This window comes from Leptosomus discolor, chromosome 3 (assembly GCF_034619465.1).
Source record: "Leptosomus discolor isolate bLepDis1 chromosome 3, bLepDis1.hap2, whole genome shotgun sequence".
NCBI lineage: Eukaryota > Metazoa > Chordata > Aves > Leptosomiformes > Leptosomidae > Leptosomus > Leptosomus discolor.
This window is the reverse complement of record NC_141393.1, coordinates 14,563,793-14,585,634: the sequence shown is the minus strand read 5'-3', so window position 1 is coordinate 14,585,634 and position 21,842 is coordinate 14,563,793. Positions and strand designations below refer to the sequence as shown.

At 37.5% G+C, this 21,842-nt stretch overlaps 1 protein-coding gene across 3 annotated transcripts in view; it reads left to right on the top strand.

Moving 5' to 3' along the window:
* EML1 (EMAP like 1) overlaps nucleotides 1-21,842 on the top strand; it is an 83,281-nt gene that overhangs the window by 46,926 nt on the left and 14,513 nt on the right. For 2 of the 3 annotated variants that reach the window (XM_086463123.1, XM_086463124.1), the window contains 8 exons: nucleotides 2,961-2,989; nucleotides 7,576-7,705; nucleotides 11,856-12,005; nucleotides 14,033-14,102; nucleotides 15,881-15,991; nucleotides 18,346-18,441; nucleotides 18,972-19,106; nucleotides 20,588-20,687. In XM_086463123.1, coding sequence (XP_086319249.1) covers nucleotides 2,961-2,989; nucleotides 7,576-7,705; nucleotides 11,856-12,005; nucleotides 14,033-14,102; nucleotides 15,881-15,991; nucleotides 18,346-18,441; nucleotides 18,972-19,106; nucleotides 20,588-20,687 — 821 coding nt within the window. Of the gene's footprint in view, nucleotides 1-2,960; nucleotides 2,990-4,366; nucleotides 4,394-7,575; nucleotides 7,706-11,855; nucleotides 12,006-14,032; nucleotides 14,103-15,880; nucleotides 15,992-18,345; nucleotides 18,442-18,971; nucleotides 19,107-20,587; nucleotides 20,688-21,842 lie in introns of those variants that run through there. The other variant, XM_086463125.1, reaches the window with a different exon arrangement.

Genomic DNA, 21,842 nt, shown 5'->3' with positions numbered 1-21,842 from the left:
TGTGTGCTATGCAGTGGAATAGGTACCTGTCAAAATCCAAATACAGTGCTTTGCAAAGTCTGTTTTTTGAAGATATCCCTGAGTTCCTGCTACCTGCATAAGGTCATAATTCTCTGAAATTAGTTATATGTTAAAGCTACTGAAGAAATAAGGTGAGAATATTAATTAGGTTGTCATGTAAATTAAGTAAAGGTGTGACTTCTAGCAGCTACATAGAGGTACTCTACACTTGAAAAATTGATTCCAAAATAGCTGAGAAATAAAAACATTACAACATAATTAATGGTCATCTGCAAAATTGTTTTGTTTCTGCTCTAGAGTTGATCATGGTACTTGAGATGCATTTCTAATTTTTTCATACTATTCTAACAGAAATGCTATGGTTATGTCATTCTGCAGGCCACAAAGGGTTGAGCAAGAGCATTGATCAGAAATCACTTACTTTGGGCTCAGGGAGGAGGTCCGGCACACAAGTGATGCAATGCTTAAATACTGTGCAGGGATCCCAAGGAACTAATTGAGATTGCATGTTAGATTGCCTTAGCTGGAGCTAGTGATGTTGGTGCCGCTATGAGAACAATCACGGTATGGTTAGCGAGTTTTCCCTGATTTCTGTCACATGCAGCCTGAGGGTGTTCGGCACCACAACTCTTGCCTCCTTGGAGAGTGTTTGTATCCTGTGGAAGAGGCTGCCTGATGACTTGCCTCGTGCTTCCTGTTGAAGCTGGGCCACCGTGCAGAACATAAAGGAAGAGTCATGAGACTAGAAGGAAAATAAGCGTGATTCTGTATGCTGGGGGCAAGGCTATCCTCCTAAAGCTGGCTGTCTGTGTGAAAGAGTGAGGAAGAGGCTGTTACTTAATCATCTGCTCGCAGCCTTATGTTTGTGTCATTGATCCTTATGGGTCCCTTCCAACTTGAGATATTCTATGATTCTGTTCTATGATTCTGTGTCTGATCTGTTGGTGAAGCTTAAAGCAGAATGCGTGCCAGGAATCTAAACAGGCAATGGTGAAATTATTGTTTTTTGAAGTATATAAAGTTGCAGGCTGTTACGCAAAAACGTAACACTATAGAAAGCTATTTTAAGAAGCTTTAAGCTTAAAGAGTAAGGAGATGACCATAATCTCCTCTGCTACTATGGGTGTCCCAACACCCTATGGCTGTGAGCCAGAGGTAAGCCTTCCTAAGGGTTAGATAAGTAGGAAGTGACTCAAGTTCATGAAAAAGAAAAAGGATAGTCAGAGCTCTGAGCTGTGTGTGTGGTTAGGGTTTGTATAATTAGAAAGTACACATGATTTGCTTTATTACTGTCATGAATCAGCCTTTCACATTAGCTTGATTAGCTTGAATAAGTCAGCATGGTCTGTTCAGAGCTAGGAACTCTTTTGTCTTTAATATGGCAGCATTTCTGACTAGTGCTCTGTTCCATAAAGTTTTTATTTTCTAAAAATATCTTCATTCATAAAAGAAAACGTTAATCTTGGTGTTAATGATGACAACACATCATGGTATTTGTACAGATGAGATTGGCCTTGTATGCCAGCTTGAAGCATGAATTTTGATGCATGATTAATAAAAAGGCTGATAGTATGAGAAGTGGCTAAATCAGTGGGTAGGATCAATAGAATTCTTTTTTGTTTTGGTTTGGTTTTATCATTAAATAAATGGATTATTCTTAATGTAACTGTCAAATCAAGGCAAAAAGTAAAATACTCTAAAATTATTTGCTACAGCTTCTATCAGACAGAGAGAATCTTTTATACTTAGAAAAAAATTGTGAGCAAAAATACAATGCAGTTTTGTTTCTTTTGTTCGGTTTCTCTTTACCTGCCCTCTGCAGTCTGGGAATGGATGTGGAGATGGCATCACAGCTCTAGGGATACTTCATGCTTCAGCATTTCTCCATCAGAACGATAGGGCTTTCAACCCTTTTGGGGTCACCCTAAGAAACATACAACAGTAATCTGATATTTCAAAAGTTTTACTGGATAGAAAGAAAATGGAACTGGGAGAACAAATAACTGCACAATATAGCTTTGTGTCGCTTTCATGCTTCATCAGAAACAGCACCCTCAAGCCTGATAATACAGGGGCAAAGGACAAAGAAAACAAATGACTGAGACTGCTTCCTTCTGGCCAGGGTAATACTATCCAGACAGCTCTTCAGCTTTTCTGCCTCTTCCTTCCCCACACGCTTCGTGTATTCTCCCCTCAAGTTTTGCCAAATATTTTCTGAAGACAAAAAGACAAACCTATTTCAGATTGTCTTCAAGGCAGCAGTGCTGTGAGAAAGAGAAGACCTTTTAATCATGATGATTATGTGCTTTCTGGGTTTTACCAAGTACTGTCATTTGACAAGAAACACTTGGGAAGTGTTTTATGTAAACTCTTTGGAAAAGCAGGGTTCAAACTTTGTTTTGCTCCTTAAATCCTGAGAGAACAAAGCTATGAAGTAAGCGAACACCCACACATGCACTGATACAATAGCCCCTCCTGCTCCACATATGCGGGGAGTTGTTGTAGTTAGGAATATATTTCTAGCTTTTTCTTATACTTGTAGACTCCTTTAGAGTAACAGATCTCACTGATTGGAAACCAAAACTGACACGGCTGCTCATGACCAGGTTTCCTGTTCTCCTCTAACCGGACCAACTTTGCAGAAGAGGATTTGGTAGTTAGTGGAGGAAAATCTATAGTTTTGAGAATGTAAGCAGAATTGAATGTAAAAGTTTTAACATCTGTCAAAAAGGAGCCAATGTATACTGGTTTCAACTGTGTCTTGCTGGGGATTTACTTTGTAAATAATTGAATTGGAAAAGTTAATTTATATGTACAGACAAAAAATATTTTATATCTTTCATATTATATTTTAGTTTTATATTATATTGATACCTTTATATTTGCAGACTGTATGTGCATGCTTTTTAAAATAGAAATTTCTTCATTTATTTTCACAGCAAACCCAAGGAACCAATGTTCAGTGCAGGTAGGAACTCTTTAAAATTTTTAAGCAGATAACAACTGTGATAACATATAGACTTTTTTTTTTTTTTTTTTCCTGTGGATGCCTAGAAACTGGTATTGGGAATCTAAACATGATACTTACAGGCTGCTGATGACAGATTTTTAAAAAGTTGATCAGTTTGCTTTAGTTTTTGTTGGCCCAATAGGTTTGTTTTACAGTTAGGATTCTTTGTAAGAAGACAAAGAAGTCTTCTTACCCCAAAGATGTCTTCCCCTTCAAAGCAGTATTAAGGTTTTGTTAATTCAAGCATATGCCAAGTTCCAGGTATGATGCTGCCGTGTTAAGTTAGTCTTTAAAATGAGCCCTCAACTACTGTTGAAGAATGCCACATCTGTCCCAATGCCTTGTAATAAAACATATCTTTAGTTTGAAAATCACTTTATTTTTTTCCTACTTAACTATTATCCCTGCAAAAAGATTTCGAAAGTGCAATAGTAGGTATAGATGAAAGCAGAGTTTGTCCTTGTCATTACAGTTGCAAACTTCTGAACAATCTCGATAAAGATATGAAGCTGAATAGTATATATAACAGTTATTTTTGTTCTGAAAAACGAAGGACAACTAAAATAAAAACCTTCTTTTAACAAAATAAGGAAGAAAAAAACCTGTTGATTTATCAGATGTATCATATTGTTTTTGTGTGTAGTTCTGTGACAGTAATCACACATTAAGCTGAAAAAGTAGAAAATCTTTTGTTTACTGCGCTGATGGATCAGCATCCAACAAAGCTCTTAAGCCATACCTCAAGGTTTAGTGTAATTGATTTTGAACTCAATAACATATAAAACTAAGTAAGCACTTAAGTCTCTTGTGACAGTACAATCACAGTGTCCCTTTCATGGAAACTGAAAAAGAAAACTTCTGATTTGCACAGAATATGCTTTTCTTGCATAACATTTCTCCTTCCCTTGCACCATGTAAGCAAAGGTATTTGGAATAATTTTTCTTCTGACACTTTTCACATAGATAAAGATCAGTAGTATAAACAGATGTGACACTACTTTTACCCTTCTTACCTGGACAAAATTCCTACTGATTTTTTCTAAGAAAGTTATGCTTGGTATTTTACTTACGTTAAGCATATAGTTGCATAATGGAGCTTAAGCTGGTATTTTAATGACACAAGAACTAAACTGAGTCCCTAGCTGAAGGAAAAGGATTTTGACTGTAATTACCCAACGTATGGTATGGAGTATGGCTCAGTGTTTTGTCAAGTACAGGTTAGCCTCCAGCAGAACACTGGAGACTGGACAGCTGGTACAGCAGATATTTAGTGAGTTTATTGTATTCAAACACATCTTTATCTAGCCCTTCTGTCTCTGTCTCTGTAATCACAAGGAAAGCGCCGTGTGACACACTGCAAAGGTAGGCTTCACTTCCAAAACCTCATAGCTCTCGAAGCAAAATGGTACTGGTGGGATAAAAGCTCAATGTATAAACAGCTGTTTTCTAACTTGAGCGCATTTTGCAAAGTTTAAACTTTCCTGGATCTTTCGAATGAAATAAAAATATTATACCATCTATTATACAGTCTACTGAATTATAACCCTCAGGTGAACTTCTAATAATAATAATGGGTTATAATTTAGATTCCTGTGGACTTTTTCAGAAGAATTTGAATTAGAAAAAATATGTTGAGAGAGCTATATGGCAACACGTGGATGTTCACTGTGTTTGAAATGGTGTTCTGCACTTTTGCTGAAATTCAAATAGAATTTGCCCCTTTGTTGGCTGTTTCGCTGTTAGCCTAACATGATTATAGAAGCCTTGTGTTTTCCCTTGCTTTTTCTTAATGAGTAGACTGTAGAATTTTCTGAATGTCGAATAAACAGACCTAGGCCTCTGACTAATTTCTCAGTGCTTTTTGCTCAATATTGTAAAGCAGAGTTACATTTGGTAAACATACCATATTGTTTTCTAAAGCTTTAGCTAAACTGTAGTGTAAATATGCACATTTTTGATGCATGTTTATATCTGTGATGTAGTCACAGATTTGGCTTGCTTTTTAGATAGCTAAATCCCAAGAGTTTTTCAACTATTCAGCATCTTTCAGCTTTGCAACAAATCTAAAGCCTCTCAAAGCAAAGAATGTTTGTTCTCAAGGCAAAGTCTTTTAGAGAGTTTCTACCTCTGTGTATTCTTTGTACAATTTTATGCCTGCAATCAGTAGTGGTCTCCTTTGCAGATCCTACTAGCATTCACATGCCTTCTTGTTTCAGTTCAGTAACTGTTAATTTTTGCAGATATTTTCAACAACAATTTCAAATTTACAAAATTGCAGATGTAAAAGATACATTTGTCTAAAAGTGTCACCATTGGTCTGTCTTTGTAGTTTGATGATTGTCTGTCTTTATATCTATATCTTCACATTTAGAACTCTGCTGTCTTAAATTAGTTATGAAAAATACGAGGAGAGGGCTGTAGATTGGTTATGTATAAAATGTATTTGGATTACTAACAAAAAACAGTACAGATGGAATTAATATTGCCAAAAGTTAGAAATAAAAACACAGTATGGATTTCTGTGCCTGACCTAGTCATCCTCGGTTCCACTTTATAGTGAATAGAGAGGTATTCCGAAGGCATGATTTATGTACTTGGTATGACATACTTGTATAATTTACTACGCTTCCTTTTGGAAATCTGCCATAACATGTTAATAATTTGTCCAAAAGTACTCATTCTCCCTGTTTACTCTAAAATGGAGTTTTGAGTGACTAGGTCAAATACTCCCACTGCTAAATGCAAGTTTTATGAGTCCCGTAAGTTTCAGGTGAGAAAAGCTGTTCAATGAATTTAACTTTCATTCGTTCCCAGCCTTTGATAAGCACAGTCAGTGGTTGTCACTGCTGGAAATCTATTGACTTCCAGTGCACCAGTATCACTAGTATTGGCATGTGTTTCAGGCTCATTAAATAGATGCTGCATGCGCATACAAATAGTGCTGTAATGCTCTGCTATTTAATGCTCTGCCCTATGTATTTTGTTTTCTAATACAGATCCATTGGAGCAGATTTTTAAAAACTTCCAGTTTTCTAGCATTTTAACAGACATCTTAAGCTCCAACCATCTGTCACCATTATTTCACCATTATTATTGCTTCTTTTTAGCATTCAGTTTTCTGTTGTTTTCACTGTATGTATAAATTCTGTAAATGAAACTAGAGAGCCCTAGCTGTAACTTTACTGTGACTGATCAGGTAGATCTCTTTCCCAAATGAATTAGTCTAAAGGCAAAATACACATCTATTTAGGTAATACAGCATAGCTATGATGTTTATTTGTTCAGCCAATAATTTTTATTCGTTTAGTCAGGATTTGTAGCATATGCATATTTCCAATTAAAATAAAGCCTTAGTTTTCAAATTAAAAAAATAATGGTATAGTTGTAATGATAATTAACAATTCATAGCATAATTTTAACAGTCCTAAATTGTATAATTTTTTTTTTCATTTACATGATTTTGTTACTTCTGCCCTTCCATTTCCTCTGTGCCCACGATTATTCTGTCTAGTAACTCTACAGATGTCACTGACTCCAAAACTGCTTGATTCGCATGAGAACAAGGCTGAACCCCTTGATCTGCCGATGAAGCAGCAAGAGCCAGCACGTTCTGAATCTGGACAAACTTCATCAGAAGTTCACAGGACACCCACTTTGGCCTTGCCAGTTCCCAAAAGTCCTAGTCAGACCTTCATGGCATTTCCCAGATCTCCTAGTTTTATAAGCCCCATGAAGTCCCCAAGTCAGTACTTCCAGATCTGTTATTAATCCCTGCTTCTCTCCCCCAAAAATATTTCTTACCAGTTCAACAAATTACTTCTAGTATTTTCTTCTAGAAATGTTTACTTCTGTCAGCCAATTCAGTTTTTGTAGCTTCTCTCCTGTATGTCATTTTCCTTTCTTTTAATGTGCTGTCAATGTTGTCATTCCATTTTCAATGTTTAGTAATTCTTAAAGCACGTATCTTTTCTGCATGTACATCAGCATGACTCCTTTTACTAATTGTTTGTGTTCCTTATTTCGAATGTATCTCTAACACTGTGTCAAGTGTAAAGCATATCTTTACACTGAGATGCAAAGAATGCTACTGAGTGTTGGAAAATACTTTAGATGCTGATGCTTAACTGTAAATATTGATTAAAAAATAAAATTAATTTTAAGTGGCATTTCTGCGTTAATTGTAATCTTTGATGTTTTCCCCTTCATTTTTAATATTTAAAAAACATAATATTGTAACATTATTTTTCACCAAAAAAAGTTTCAATTTCCTTTCAGTTTTGTAGTTCTTCATGACATTGTTTAGTTCTAATTCTGCTACTCAAAATATTTAGAGGAAAAAGGAACTTTGTATGTTTTAAAAAAGTTCTGCTTAGTGATTATGGTTTAGGAAAAAACCCACAACTGCTTAATTTCTAAGTTTGAGATTGCATGTCGTTCTGTAATTGTAACACACCAAACTGTTAAGTGGGAAGGGATGGAGGAGCGCTGGAGTTCTCCACTGATGGTTTTTTTGTGTAACATTAAACATTTCTGACCTTTTGTAGAGGAAGGATACGTAAAAATGTTTCTCCGTGGACGTCCTGTTACCATGTACATGCCCAAAGAGCAAGTGGAATCTTACAATTTGGAAGCAAAAGTAGAACTACCAGCCAAGAGGCTTAAACTGGAATGGGTGTATCCTTTCTGTGCTAGAGGACTGCTGGAAATCCGTTATTCTTAATGACTTGTTTTAAATAATTTTTTGAGCTAAAGTATAGCGAAATTAAGACCATGGGGTTCATTCCATTAGTGAAGTGACATTCCATTGAAAATAGCTGTTAATTTCTTGAGGCTGCTGTTCTGTCGCTTGTGAAGTACAGGGTGGCAGCTTAAGAAAGATTTTGCTTACATGTTGCCTGAAGGTTAAGGCTGAAGCATGCTAATTAGCTAAAGATTAAACTAGGCATGTTGTAAGAATGTAGTGAGCTGTGATTATTAATTATAGTATGGATAAAACCAGCTCAGGTTTTTTTGCAGAATCTCAGCAAATTTATCATTTTAAACTGTGTTTTATAAAATGTGCACCATGGTCCTTTAGAGGATGGTATCATCAACTTCAGTACTTGAATAAGCCCTGAATTGAATAGCTCTTTGTTACCGATAGGTGCTTAGCAATAAAATTTGTAAGATATTGTATATAAAATAAAATTTGGATTTAGATTTTAAATTGTGTTTAAGCACCATAAATACTGAACAACCAGAACTTTCCACTGACTTCTATGAGTGGACATAAATACAGAATTCTAACTTGAAAGAAATCAGTGTTTCATTGCATACAGAGATTTTCACATTTTACTTTTAAATATAAAGAGAAAATATATTCTTTATCGAAAAAAGAAATGACATTTCATTTTTGTATCGTCTTAGTATATGTAATAGATGATTCAAGATAAAACATAACCACAACATCTGAGTCTATTTGTAATATCCACTATCTTTACAGAGATGAAGTCTTCATAAGGTTTTCTATATTTTAAGAAAAAGACTTTTTTTCTGATCCCAAACAGTGCAAATAGGAAGTTGCTTTGTCTTCATAAAAAAGACAACAGGCTGCATATAGTCTTTTTCAAAGTTTTATAAATAGAACTGCATGTGGTTTCAGAATGCACACAGAGAGTTTCCAAAAGTTCTATTGTATTCATAAGAGATTAATGACAGATTTAGTAACTGTTCTTATTATTCCAATTGCAGCTAAGCCTGTGAGTTCTACCCCACTCTGCTGGAACTGCATAGAAAACACATACAGAAATAACTGAAGATGAGTTAAAAAAAAAAAAAAAAAAAAAAAAAGGCAAACAAAAAATCCACAAAATGAATAAACTAGCTGAGATTGGAGTGATAAATAGTGCTTGCAGCATTTTACCATCTAATTGTTGCACAGCTCTCACCATATATCACAACAGAATTGAACGATGTCTTTCTACACTTGTAAGGTGCCCCTTGCTTAGGAGGCCTAAGGATGATATGGGAGAAAATGTTAGGATGCTTGCTGAAACAGCAAAAAACCCAACCACAAATCAAACAGATTGTCATTAGCAGTGGGTAGGTGGAAGCTGAAGTTAATTTTTCACGCTATTATAAGAAATGATAATTAGAGTAGGTCATGATTTCAGTCTCATTAGTAGCTTACTTAAATGAATGAATATTTGCCAGATGGAGTATTATTTTTGTTTTGGGTATTCAAATATCCTTCCAGGTGTGTGTCTGTATGCCCAGCAGAATCCTGTCTATAAAGGTTGTCTGTGAATAGAAAAGGTATGAATTAATAAAATAATCCAACTAACCTTAAATCATTACTGAGGAGGATGCATATTTTTCCAAAAATACTGTGCTAACTTTTTCAAATTTTAATTTCTTTGAAGTTAAACCCAGTCGTGATACTCATACTTAGAAGTTACACCAATGACTAGGTATATGAATGACTTTTTAAAAGAAAAAAAGAAAAAAGAGAGAGATAATGCCCAATTTACAGACTATAATGACAGGAAGAAAATCTGGGGGCAGGAGCGCAAACTAATTTAAGGAGAAAGACAAAAGACAGCAGAAAACCAACCAGTATTGCAGGCATTAATTCCAGTTAAGTTGGAGAAGCTGAGCTGTTTGATTGGAGGGTAACAGAACTGGAGTAGGAGAAAACATCTTTGTAGCGGACAAATCAGCCTGGCTGTGGGATTACAGCCATAAATGCTTTATAGTGTAAGAATGGGGATAGATAAATAGGATATTGGAGATGAGATGGACAAATGGAAAGGGCAAAACAGACTATGATGAGAAACAGAAGGAAGAAAATCTAGTGTGTGTAGATTTCAGGGCATACCTGAACCTTAAAGGGGTTTTACAGTTGTGTTAGCAGGTATCTGGGTAAGCCAAAAAGGTTCAGAACACATCAGATATATTCAGACATGAAGAAACAGAAACGCTGAGTGATGCAGTGCAAGGGAGGGCTGGAGCAGAGGTGGTAAAACCTGAGCGAGAACTTGGCACTGGGGACGCCAGGGCGGGAGCGGTGGTCTGCACAGATCCACTTGAGACCAGCTCACTTGGCAAGCAGGAGGTGTGAAACAAAAGCTGCAGGCCAAATGAAAAGAAAAGGTCAAGGTAACATTCCCTGAAGTGCCAACTCACCAAATCCAAGTTGAAGCCACCAAATCCGAGTGTGGGAAACAGTGAGGAGATCAACCCCGGGAGTTTACATTGGAGAAAAAAGGCCGATAGAAAGAAACTGAGTGTTTGACAACAGTGATCATGTGAAGGGCTGAATGCAGCATTGTTCCTCACAGGAAGAATCGTAAAGAAAGGAGATTTGCCCTAAAGAATGTAGTCTTTCCCATTTAATAGCTATTTTTATGCACTGAGATTTGTTTCTTATGAATATCTGTGTAAAGTTTTTACTTCAGACTTTAAAAAGTTCAATTCCTTACTCTTAACTTCAACTGCTACTTCATTGTAAACTTGATTATATGTTCTTGAACTAGGGAAATTTTATGTTGGCTGCAGTTGGTAGTGGTATCTGGCCTTGTAAAGAAAAATAAATTTAAACCAAATAAAGTGTTTTCCATCAATCTAGAGTAGTAATTCTAACCTTTACAGACAGATTCAAAATGGATAGTAAATGCTTTGTAATTTGAAGATACTGGTTGTTTTCATGTCTTCACATTTTAATATCTCAAGCTTGAAGGAACTTTGGCTGAAATATTTCAATTTGGGAGTCCAAAAGCCATATTTTTGAATGCACATTTTGATGGTTGGGTGTGCAGTACTACTGCTATTGCATTTATTAGAAAAAAAAATCAGCAAGCTGTTACTTCTAAAATAGGAATTTAAATAAGATAGCTATCATCCTTACTTCTTGGGTAATGTTAACGTGAGTTTTTTAGTTTGACTGGGTTGTCATTGACCATACAGAATAGTGCACAAGTATCTTTTGATTATCATATAATTGGGGTTTCAATACCTCTCCATATATTTATCACAGCCAGTTTCTCCACATTGACTGAATTAGACTGCACTTCTGTTCTGCCAAGATTTTGCTAAGGCTATTTCTCTCTGTTCCCATAAAAAAAGGAAAGCCAAAATAGTTGTTGTCCCTAATGACGCTTCAGAAGAATAAAACTGCATAATTTGGCTGAATTAACATTTGGTCTAAATGAGATTATTTCTGGATTAATTCCAGTTATTTCATTGGATTAATTTTAGATTAGTGTCGATATGACTAGCATCAGAATCTGGGCCACTGCCTTTTCAGTACTACAAAAATAAATGGGAAAGGATGATGTAACCCTTTTACAGTTTCATATCCATCTGGCTGGTAATGCCCAGAATAATGAAATCAATCAACCTGCACAAAGGATAATGCAATCAATCCTAATGTAATGCAGGGAGATGTACTGAATGACTTATTACTGTTTCCATCAAATCTAAATTTTAGTTTTAATTAGTCAACCAGTGTAAATAGTAAATACCCTTGGGACAAAATTAATATTGCCTTAGTCTGGCATTTAGCAAATTCCAGAGGATACTAAAGGGATAGCATGTCACAAAATGTCTTCTTTACCATGTTTTTTCTGTAGGATGTGTAGGTTTTTGGTTAGTCTGCAAAATGCTTTGGCTCTCTTTGCTACAGTAAGGGGGGGGAGTTCTGAGGGCTGCCAGATGATAAAGCTGTGCTCGAGCCAAGAGATGCCAACTTCAAGAAATATAAGGGCAGAGAATCTGTTTTGGTTTTCCTTGTTTTTAACATTCTTCTTTGGTAGATAATGTTATTGCAGCTTGACCAACATGCTAGCTATGGATATAGGGGTCGGGACTGTCGCAGTAATCTCTATCTTCTTCCAACGGGCGAAACTGTATATTTCATCGCATCTGTAGTTGTGCTATTCAATGTTGAAGAGCAACTTCAGAGACATTACACTGGTCATAATGACGATGTGAAGTGGTAAGTCACCTAATAACCATCGTTTGTTCTTCATAAAACAGTATTTGGGAGGTACTGTTTTGTTTTTTTTAATATAGTTCTGAAAAATTGATTTAACTTCAAAGTCTTGCATAGGTTGGGTCTTTACGCCTGACAGTGCATTTGCAGAATCAAATAAAGGTTGACTGCAGTCATGGTAAGAAAGGATGTCACACGTCTGTTATAGCTCTGTCTAGTCGGCACACGAAGCAACTGCTGTCAGGGTGTGATGGCACAGACCTGAGGATATCCAAATATGTCCCTAACAGAGCCTGAGTTTGCTTGTGAAGCCTGCCTTGAAGTCTGTCCTGCCACGTGTGCTGTGCTACCTTGTTTGGATGTGTCCATATGCAATTGCTATATTGATGTTCTCCAAGTTACTGCTTGGTTTTCTGTCTCGGTTGCTAACGATTCCTGCTTGTATGTACTTGAGAAAATTTATTTTCTGTATCTCATACACTTTTTACATTCACTACTGTGTTTTTAGGATGATTTAAAATTAACTTATTCTTTAGACTCTTCTCCTTTCCTTTTTTAAGTAGGATAGAATTATTCATCTTCACCTAGGTCTGGGTGCCAGATACAGGTACTTTAGGCTCAAGGTAACCAATGAAACAGTTTTAATCTCATCTGTGGTCTTCCTGGTAGTCTTCAGGCATGTCTATGTCATGGCAGATATCCTGCAAACTAGTCCTGAGCAGCCTGGCTTGTCCGCTGCCGTGCAGGCATGCCAGCTTGGGGTTTAAAGTGATTTAGCTGTATTCAAGCTTAGAGGAGACTAGGTATCAGAAGTATCAATATTAATAAACTGAAATCTAAATAAACATATGGTTTGTCTTGATGGTATCTGTCTGCTTGCAGAGTGTAGCTGAAAAAGAGCACCTGGATTATCTGATGGGCCCTAATGCATGAAATGAGTTTGACATCCCTTCTTTAGATTAAGCATTATGAAACACCTGTTGTCCCTCAAAGCCAGAAATAGACCTGATAATCAAATCTGGTTGCATTGTGAGCATGCTTCATAAAATTTAATTATTTGTATAATCTGTTTGTTTTACAAGGAGATTTTTGGCTTGGACGTGTTCCATCTCATTTCTTTCTTTCAAATTTTCTGACTCTTTAGATATTTGAAAGCTTTCAGGTTTATTAGAAAGAGGATACCTTTTTGCATTATAAAGCTGAATGAATTATTGCCACAGTTCATTCTGCAGGGCACTTTGCCTTTAGAACTGTATGCAAAACAGCTGCAGTGAAAAAAGAATTAAGAGAGGATTTGGGGCACAAGGAAACTGTACTCCAGGCTTTAATACAAATTTTAGGGTTTTTTTTTTTTTTTTTCATTAGAGACATTAGTTAACATTGATCAGAGTTTTTAAAATCTCAGTTTTAATTTTAAAATCACAATTCTTAATTTTTGTATCCTGGTTTTAATTTTAGAATCAAGATTCCTAATTTCTGTGTCCTGGTTCTTTCTTACTAAAGGACTTTTTTTACGTTTTGAAAAATATTAGAGAGAAGTTGTTATCTCCCTATAAGCATCACTAAAGTTCTGGTCAATACCGTCTGAAGAGCGATGTTGGGGTGAATACACATAGGTTTGCTCTGGAGGTTTGTTGCTAGATGGCGTTGACTGTACTGACCAGGTCTCTACAGCCTCTGATTAGAGATACCTGAAGTTAGATAACTAGTGCAAATTGTAAACTTGTTATACACTACAATCATTTAGATCTAGGTGAGATGAATTCCACTGTCAGACTGAGGCTTGTTTGATACATGCTTTGCAGTATTAGAGCTTAAGGAAATTACTGCCTTTTTCACAAGTGAATATTTTTTTTCTCAGTGAAAGAGCATGAAAATTCTTTTGTCAGTTTTTATACTTTTAGAATGTTTACATGTATGCTATGTGTCTTATATGACTAAAATAAGGCTATTTATTACAGACTTATGTAAAAGTTTGATGGAATAGGTAATAAATGACTTTAAGTTTGGCCTTTCTTTCTTTTCTTTAGCCTGGCTGTCCATCCTGACAGGATCACTATAGCAACAGGTCAAGTTGCAGGGACATCCAAGGATGGAAAAGTGAGTGATCCCTTTGCCGACATATAATCACTTGTATTTCACAAGCATATGCAATCAAGAAGATACATGCTATATTCTTTTCATGTCTTACATTTCAGGGCTGAACGCAAGCAAAACTTAATTTGAGAGTGCCTGTTGCACACTATCAAAGTTACCCAGTTCCATTTTCAAGGTTGAACAGTGGCTTCTGGTTCCATTACTTGCACAGACTGAAGGTAGATTTGGAGCTGGTCTCCAAAAGAAAGGGGAAGGATGAGGCTATGCAGGAGACCTGAGAGGCCAGATAGAGGTGGGGAAAAGGAGCAGAAGCACTGGAGGTTAAATTGTACACTGTACAACTTCATTTGTACCAAAGTACAAATAAGAATGGCTTTGCGTTGTTTACTGAAAAAAAATAAATTCTTGCTCTTGCCATCATCTAGGCAAGAATAATTTTCTCTCTCTTATTACCTGTATTACTGTAAAGCTTAGCTGTAGGCTAGGAATTTATTTGAACAAGGCAGGATGAACATTGCTCCAAAGAGCTAAGACAAGTGAGAAGGAATGGGTATAAGCAGAGGCAGGGAAAGCATGAGGAAAAAGTCACTCGGCAGAGTATGCAGCTGATGTCACAGCCAAGCTATTGCAAACTTTTTGGTAGATGTCAAAGAATTATTTTAGGATAAAAATGGCTTATCAATATGCTAACTATTTCAAGTAAATGAGGAAAACAAAATCCCAGTTATGCTATGTAAGGTTTATGTAAAGATAACTTAAGTCACATAAACTTTTTGTTGTGTGTCAGAGAAATCTCTGTTGTTTTTTTTTTTTTTAACTTCATAAATACAATTCTTTACCATGGTATGTGTGAAATAAAATCTAAAGTTCTGATGTCTGTGCTTGAGGGGAAAGTGGTATATAGGCAAGCTTATAGAAAAGCCATTTATATAACCGGGACAGAGGAATGGCCTTGGTTTGTTCATTTTTCTATTTTTAAGGGCAATTTCACTACTTATTGGCAAGAAAGGCTTTTTTGGGGTTTTTTTTTTTTTTTTGGCTGATACTGTAGTAAACCGCCCTGACTTTACTGGGAGGGGCGAGCAAAGGCGGTGATCCGCTGTGCCCCCCCGTCCCCCCCCCCCCGCCGCCCCCGGGGCCCGCGCTCGGCTCCGCCGGCCCTTCGCCGCGGCGCCCGGGCCGCCCCCTAGCGGCGCCGAGGGGCGCTGCCGCCTCCGCGGGGCGGGGAGGGGGCACCGCCGGGGGCCCTTGCGTGTGCCGCGAATTTTGGGTGCGCAGAGCAAGTTAGCTCTGATTGATTGCGGCTGTGCGGTTCTTTGCGGCGCCGCTGGGAGGGCCCTGACACCAAACGCAGCCCAGGAATTCTCAGTCTTCATCTTTTTGAAGTCGCCGTTTGATACCGACCAGAATTATCTCGGTTGCTACGGTTTATACTGATGATCTTGGACCTACCAGTAGGTCCCGTGTCGCGAGGTCATCGCCAGTTTTCAGCTATTGCAGGAAGTCTCGGTGCCCGTTAAGTTCAGTGAACGGAAGCGCCCGGTGGCACCCGCCGTGCCGTACGCCCTGGGTGGTGGGTCCCAGGGACTGACTCTAGGCACAGCAACCGGCAAGTCATTTGTAGCATGTCCGTCCTTATGTGGGTGACTCCAGAGAAGCTCTGATCATTTTCGTACCTTAAATTGTATTGAAATGGTTTTTGGATGCGTTCTCATTTTTTAAAATCCTGATTTTTGTTTGCCACCGTTGTTTCAGCTGTTATTTCTGTGTTTATTTTATAGCAATTGCCGCCACACGTGCGCGTCTGGGATTCTGTAACTCTGAATACACTGCATGTCATTGGAATGGGTTTTTTTGACCGAGCTGTCACTTGCATTGCTTTTTCTAAATCTGTAAGTAAAGTAGATGAATAGTCGTAGTAAAAATGTTTGCTGAACAGGCCTTTGAAGTCTTTCAAATTTAGCTTCCTTGAGCAAAACAAACTTCCAAGCTGTCTTTTCTTTCAGCTTCCTTTCTAGAAGAGTAAAGCTTGCAGCCCAGTTCTTTCCAACAGTTTATGCTGCTATTAAAGTTAGCAGTATCTCAGTAGTCTCAGAGGTCTACCTTATGCTTATCATAAAATGCAGTTAATTTCGTCAGGCACAAGCAGTTGCAGGAGTACTTGTGTTCTTGAAATTTCAGTACCCTTATTTCTCCTTCTTAATCATCCCCTTGTGTTTCTCTGTACATAAGAAAGTTTCTCTCAGCATCTTTTAACACCCTTACTGTGCCTAAGAATGACCGATGAAAGACCTTCACAATGGCCTGTGCCACTGGTTTTGGACTTGAAAAATGGGAGCTCCCATAGAAGAAGCAAAATCTTTTGCTTGAAAGTAGCAAAGGCATATGGCTAAAGGATTGTAAAGAATTAGAATCCTGTTGTTAGCCTCTTGGCACCATCCTTTGAACTCTATCAGGGAGGTGAAAAAGGTGACACAGGCAACATTCAAGTCCCATATAAAAACATGGTTCCATAACCTGACACGCGCAAGTCTAGAAACCCTCCGTGTAGAACAGAATCTGTAAGCGGTGCATCTGGTGCTATCTGGTTGTCTCGACAGCATTTTTAAAAAGGAGAGGACTAAATGGTGTATTCCCTAGGCAAAATGTATTTCAGTGAAAGTTTCCACAAACACTTGAAATCTACTGATGTTTTATAGAAAGTAGAAAAGAGAGGAGTGAATTGGGAGAGCTGGTTAAGAATACAAAGGCGAAAGCCAACACGGTTCAAGACCACCTTTGAAGGATAAATAGAAAGGGATAGCAAGCAAACACTCTGTAAATATCTCCCTGGAGGAAAAAAATAGGTACTTAATAACAGAGGATCGCTATTGGCAGATGCCAGGAGAATGCAAGCGCTTAGTATGTTTGCTTTATGCTGTGATTTCAATGAGAGCTTGGCCTGTTTTGAGCATCACTTCCAATCCCATAGCAGTACTGCTTATCTCGTTTTAGACAGCCTTCTCTTCAGGCTACTCAGTCCTGTCTCTGTCCCACCTCTTGAGTAGCCTTGGCACAGTTATTTTTGTAGCTGCATCCGAGATGTGTATTAGGGGCCTGATTCATCAGGAAAACAACCAAGCAACCTCGCATATAAACAAAATGAAGCAGAGTTTGCTCGGGTCTTCTTTTCCCCCCAAAGAGGCTCACTCTATGATAGCCCAAACTGTTGTGGAGGCTCAGCTGAAGAGGCAGCAACAAGCGGCTGTGCTATGGGTGGCAAAGGAAGGGCTGTTTGTGTCATCGTTGCTGCCAAAGGACTGCTTGTGTAACCACAGGCTCAGTCTGTTCCAGCAAGCTCAGCTGCAGTCAAAGCTAACATAGCTAATGCCAGGAGCAACAGGATACAAAAATCGTGTCTGAATGGGTTGGAACACAATTAGACATTACTTGATGGTTTGTTCCACTATAGACACACAGCTAGGAATGAACACCAAAGAAATTGGGAAAAAGGGTCCAAAAAGCTTCCAGATTGCTACTGTTTGGAAAAAGATCTGATTGTACAGCAGTTCCCATCCCTAGTGAGATCAATGTCAGTCAGCTCCCCTCAGTTCAGGTAGAGTCTTGGTTGGAGTTCCTCAACCAGTCTTTGGATTCACACATCAGAAAAATGATACCAACTGGAGAATGTCTAGGAAATATGATGCATGAAGAAAGACTAAAGGAATTGGAGTCATTAAGATTAGAAAGACTCATAGAAGACACAACTATAAAAAAGACACCTGTCAGGAATAAGTTGTTAAACAATTTCTTGTTTCCTGGTTTTGATCCATTATTCCTAAATAAAGAGTAAAATTGTTCCACATGTCCGTAGCAGGTTTAAGAAGTAACTGGTTTAAATCGCAAAGAAAGAAACTCAGTATAGTTATAAGGAAAAGCTTTCTTAATAGAATAGACAATGATGTGTAGTTTGCTCTTGGAATTTCCATCACTAAATGTTTGAAAAGAGATACCTGCCTCATTCCTGACAAAGTCTGTTTGTCTACAGTTTGCAAGAGTTCTTCTTCTAGATCCATTATTAGCCCTATTTTCCAATGACCCTATTAATCATTATATTTCATGCAGATCTATGGAATAAATAAAAGTATAACAGTTAAGGTGTAAATATTTTCACCTACACAGAAGTATGTAATTATTTTGGATGTGTATTTATATGTTTCTCATGTTGGTTGGGCAGTGCATTAATATTTTCCATGTTTTGCCTCAGAATGGAGGAAGTAGCCTGTGCTCCGTGGATGACTCAAACGACCATGTGCTTTCTGTGTGGGACTGGCAGAAAGAAGAAAAGCTGGCAGATGTCAAGGTGTTGCAATAAGATATTTTGTTCTGCTTGCTTGTATGTAGATCTGGATTTCTTGTCATAAAATGTCTTCCCAAATTTAACTACTTGTGCCTTTTTAACACTTTTGATTTATATATAAAAGGCAAAGAACACGAAGAAAGGGGCTATTTTATCTCTGTTGACATTATCCCAATAGCTTGGGTATTTTCAATTTCGCTATTTTTGTCATTTTAGAATGCCTAGAAAAGTCTAGGCAGCAATGACAGGAGCATGTGTAGAAACGAAACATCTTAAACTAATCTTTTATGTAGAAATTCTCATTATCTGACATGATTTTGAAGGATAACTTTTGATACTAACTTATTAAAACATAAAATCTTTTGACTTCAAAGTATTCTACCAAAGTATTGCAGACTACTTGAATAAATGAATAGCTCAGAATTTTTCTTGTATCAGGAGTATCAGTTTATCTAACTAGAGAAGCATTTCATATTGTTTTGTGTTTTTTGAGTTTTAGATTTTGATACAATGTTTTTCTTTTTCCTTCCAAGTGCTCTAATGAAGCTGTATTTGCTGCAGATTTTCACCCTACTGATACAAATATAATAGTTACTTGTGGAAAATCACACCTTTATTTTTGGACACTAGAAGGGAATTCCCTTATTAAAAAGCAAGGATTATTTGAGGTAAAATAAAATATTTCCTTAATTTTGTATTTATAGTAATGGTACAGTCATGCAGAAGTAAGTGTTGTTAAGGTTTGAGTAAATCAAAACAACTGATTATTATTAACGTTGAAATTTTGCAGAAATTCAGGTAGCATTCACGGTATGGTACAGAGAACTTTTCCACGGGTAAAACTTCCACAATGAAGTTTTTAAATGCAGTTACCATTTTAGTCCTTGCATTCCTTTCCCTATATTTTTAATGCTATGTCCAACCCTCCACACACCCCTGCAAAATAAAATTACCTTAAAAGTCTCTATGCTTGCCTCAGGCTAAAAAAAAAAAAAAATAGAGTGATATATACTAGGGTTTATTTTATTTTATTTTGTCAGAGGAAAGACTTGCAAAGCCCCATAAATTACATGAATATGAATATTCTTCCCTTTTCCTCTGTTCTGCTCAGATACATACACATATGTAATTCAAATACAGATTGAGCTGGCCACCATTTGGTAAATATCATTTTCATTTCAAGGTCTTGTCTTAGTTTTCTTCTTACATATAGACTAAGCTGTACAGCAGTTGCATGCACAAATGTGGGAGGTTTGCGGTGACTTCAGGTAACTCCAGTAGGACCTAGTCAACTGCTTATGGAGTCGTGGCTCACAAGGGTAGTCAAAACAACTATTTTGCAGTGTCAGTTAATATGCTTTATGTGAATTCAGGAGGAGATGTTGAGATAATGCTAAATGCTAATATTTAAATAATATTGTTAGAATTTATTTTTCATTCATTTTTAACTCCCAAGTTGCTTGGGCAGATTTCTGCCTCTGTTATGGCTCTGTTGTTCTCAGTGATTGTTGCAGATGGAAAAGTGTGGTGGCCCTAGTTGAGAACAGTTCTTAGTTTGAGGGAGAAAGAGGCCATACACACTGGTAGTCAACAGACATTGTAAATCATGTCCTTAGAAACTACTAGCTAGTGATTCTTTTTGCCCACTTATGCATTTCACTGTTTTGTTGTCATGGGTATCTTAAACGGAGGGTCTCAAAGCAACATTTCCATTTCTTAATTCTTACACTACAGCCAAACTCTCTAGTAATATTTTTCTCCTGGAAACTTTGGAGTTAAAACTTACAGCGATAAACCTTGTTTGCATCTTCGGCCATTTCTAAATACTTAAAGGCTTTGGGATTATGTGGGAGTTGGGGGATTCATTTCATCTCAGAGCATTCCTGGTCTCGTGCTGAAAGCTGGCCTTCTCACTCACTGTCTGCAACTTGTAGTTAAAGGGTGCAGGATTGGGCAACCAACGCCAGCTGAGGCATCTTTTGCCCTTGCAGAGTTTAACTGTTTAGACTGTAGGAATGTGTTTAACTTCTGTGTAGGTATTTAAGTGATAATAGAGTTGTATAAGACTAAACTAGATTACTCAAATGTGTAGAGCTGAAATGAATGGATTGTGTGTTGCTGTGAGTGTATATTTTTCATAACCATGCAGAAACAAGAGAAGCCAAAGTTTGTCCTATGTGTGACCTTTTCTGAAAACGGTGATACTATTACAGGAGACTCAAGTGGAAACATTTTGGTTTGGGGGAAAGGTAAGACAAGATTGAAGGTAATAGTGAAATTTTAATGTAAAAGAACATGAATTTTTATGTGAGTGTAACCTCATTTTAAGAAGAATAAATTTTGTTTATCTTGAGTACTTTCCCAAGACCAATCTAGCAGATTATGTCTGGATTCTCCTCTACAAGCACTGAAAGAACATCTATACCTGACTGCTGGAGCACCAAATTCTATAGAATGTGTTCCCTATGGTCAGATGTTGAATCATAGAGCTATGCCAGCATATGTGGCTTTTACTGACGTAAGAAATGGCAGGAAAAGTTATTTTCCTTAATCAATGTGATAGTAAGAAACACTGTTAACATAATTGATGATCTCCAGTCTCCTATACTCTCACTCTGTAGTGTTTGCAAAAATTATGCCCATTGACATACTTTTAAAAAGACAACAGATAGCTTTATTTGTTTTCCTAGGAAGTCAAGCTAAAATATATTCAGATCTAATTGAATTCCTCAGCTTTATTTCAAAAGAGCAGATGGATAGGACAAACTTCTTAAAAAGCGTTTTCTAGTAAGAAAAGGCTCTTTTTGTTTTTTGGTCAGCAGAAGGCAATGCCTGCCGGAAGGCAAACAGCAGCAACATCCTAAACATTTACTTAGTGCGTCAGATGCCATGCATAGCAATAAGGAGAATCCCCTAAAGGAGGCCTTATTAGTAAAGGAAGAAGGGGTGTGGATGATAGCTGCTTCTTATTTACTCAGTGCCTTCTTGCAAGATACTCGAAGGATATGAGACCCAGGAAGCAGCACGATGAATCAGTTGCACAGTTGAGCCTTACTGAACTGGTTTTGTAGACTTTTTTTCGTCCAAGGTCTATCAGCCAATGATCTGCTTGTGCTTTTGACTGATACACTACTCTTGAGGAAAGGTGTGGACATGGTGTTTGTAACTCAGCTCCTCTTTTATTTCCCTTTTCTTTTTCCTATGATAGTTTAAAGCAAGACACTTGAACACTTTTCCTTCCAAACAGAGGTTAGAAATTGCATAGTCCTATCTCCTCCCTGTTCTCGGTTGTTGGTTTGGACTGCCAACAGGCAAGGGAGACAGTGGCAGCTGCTGGCACGGCAGGGTCAGTGCACTGCTCAGGGGCCTGTTTGCCTGCATGCCCGTAGACTGATGCCTGCCTT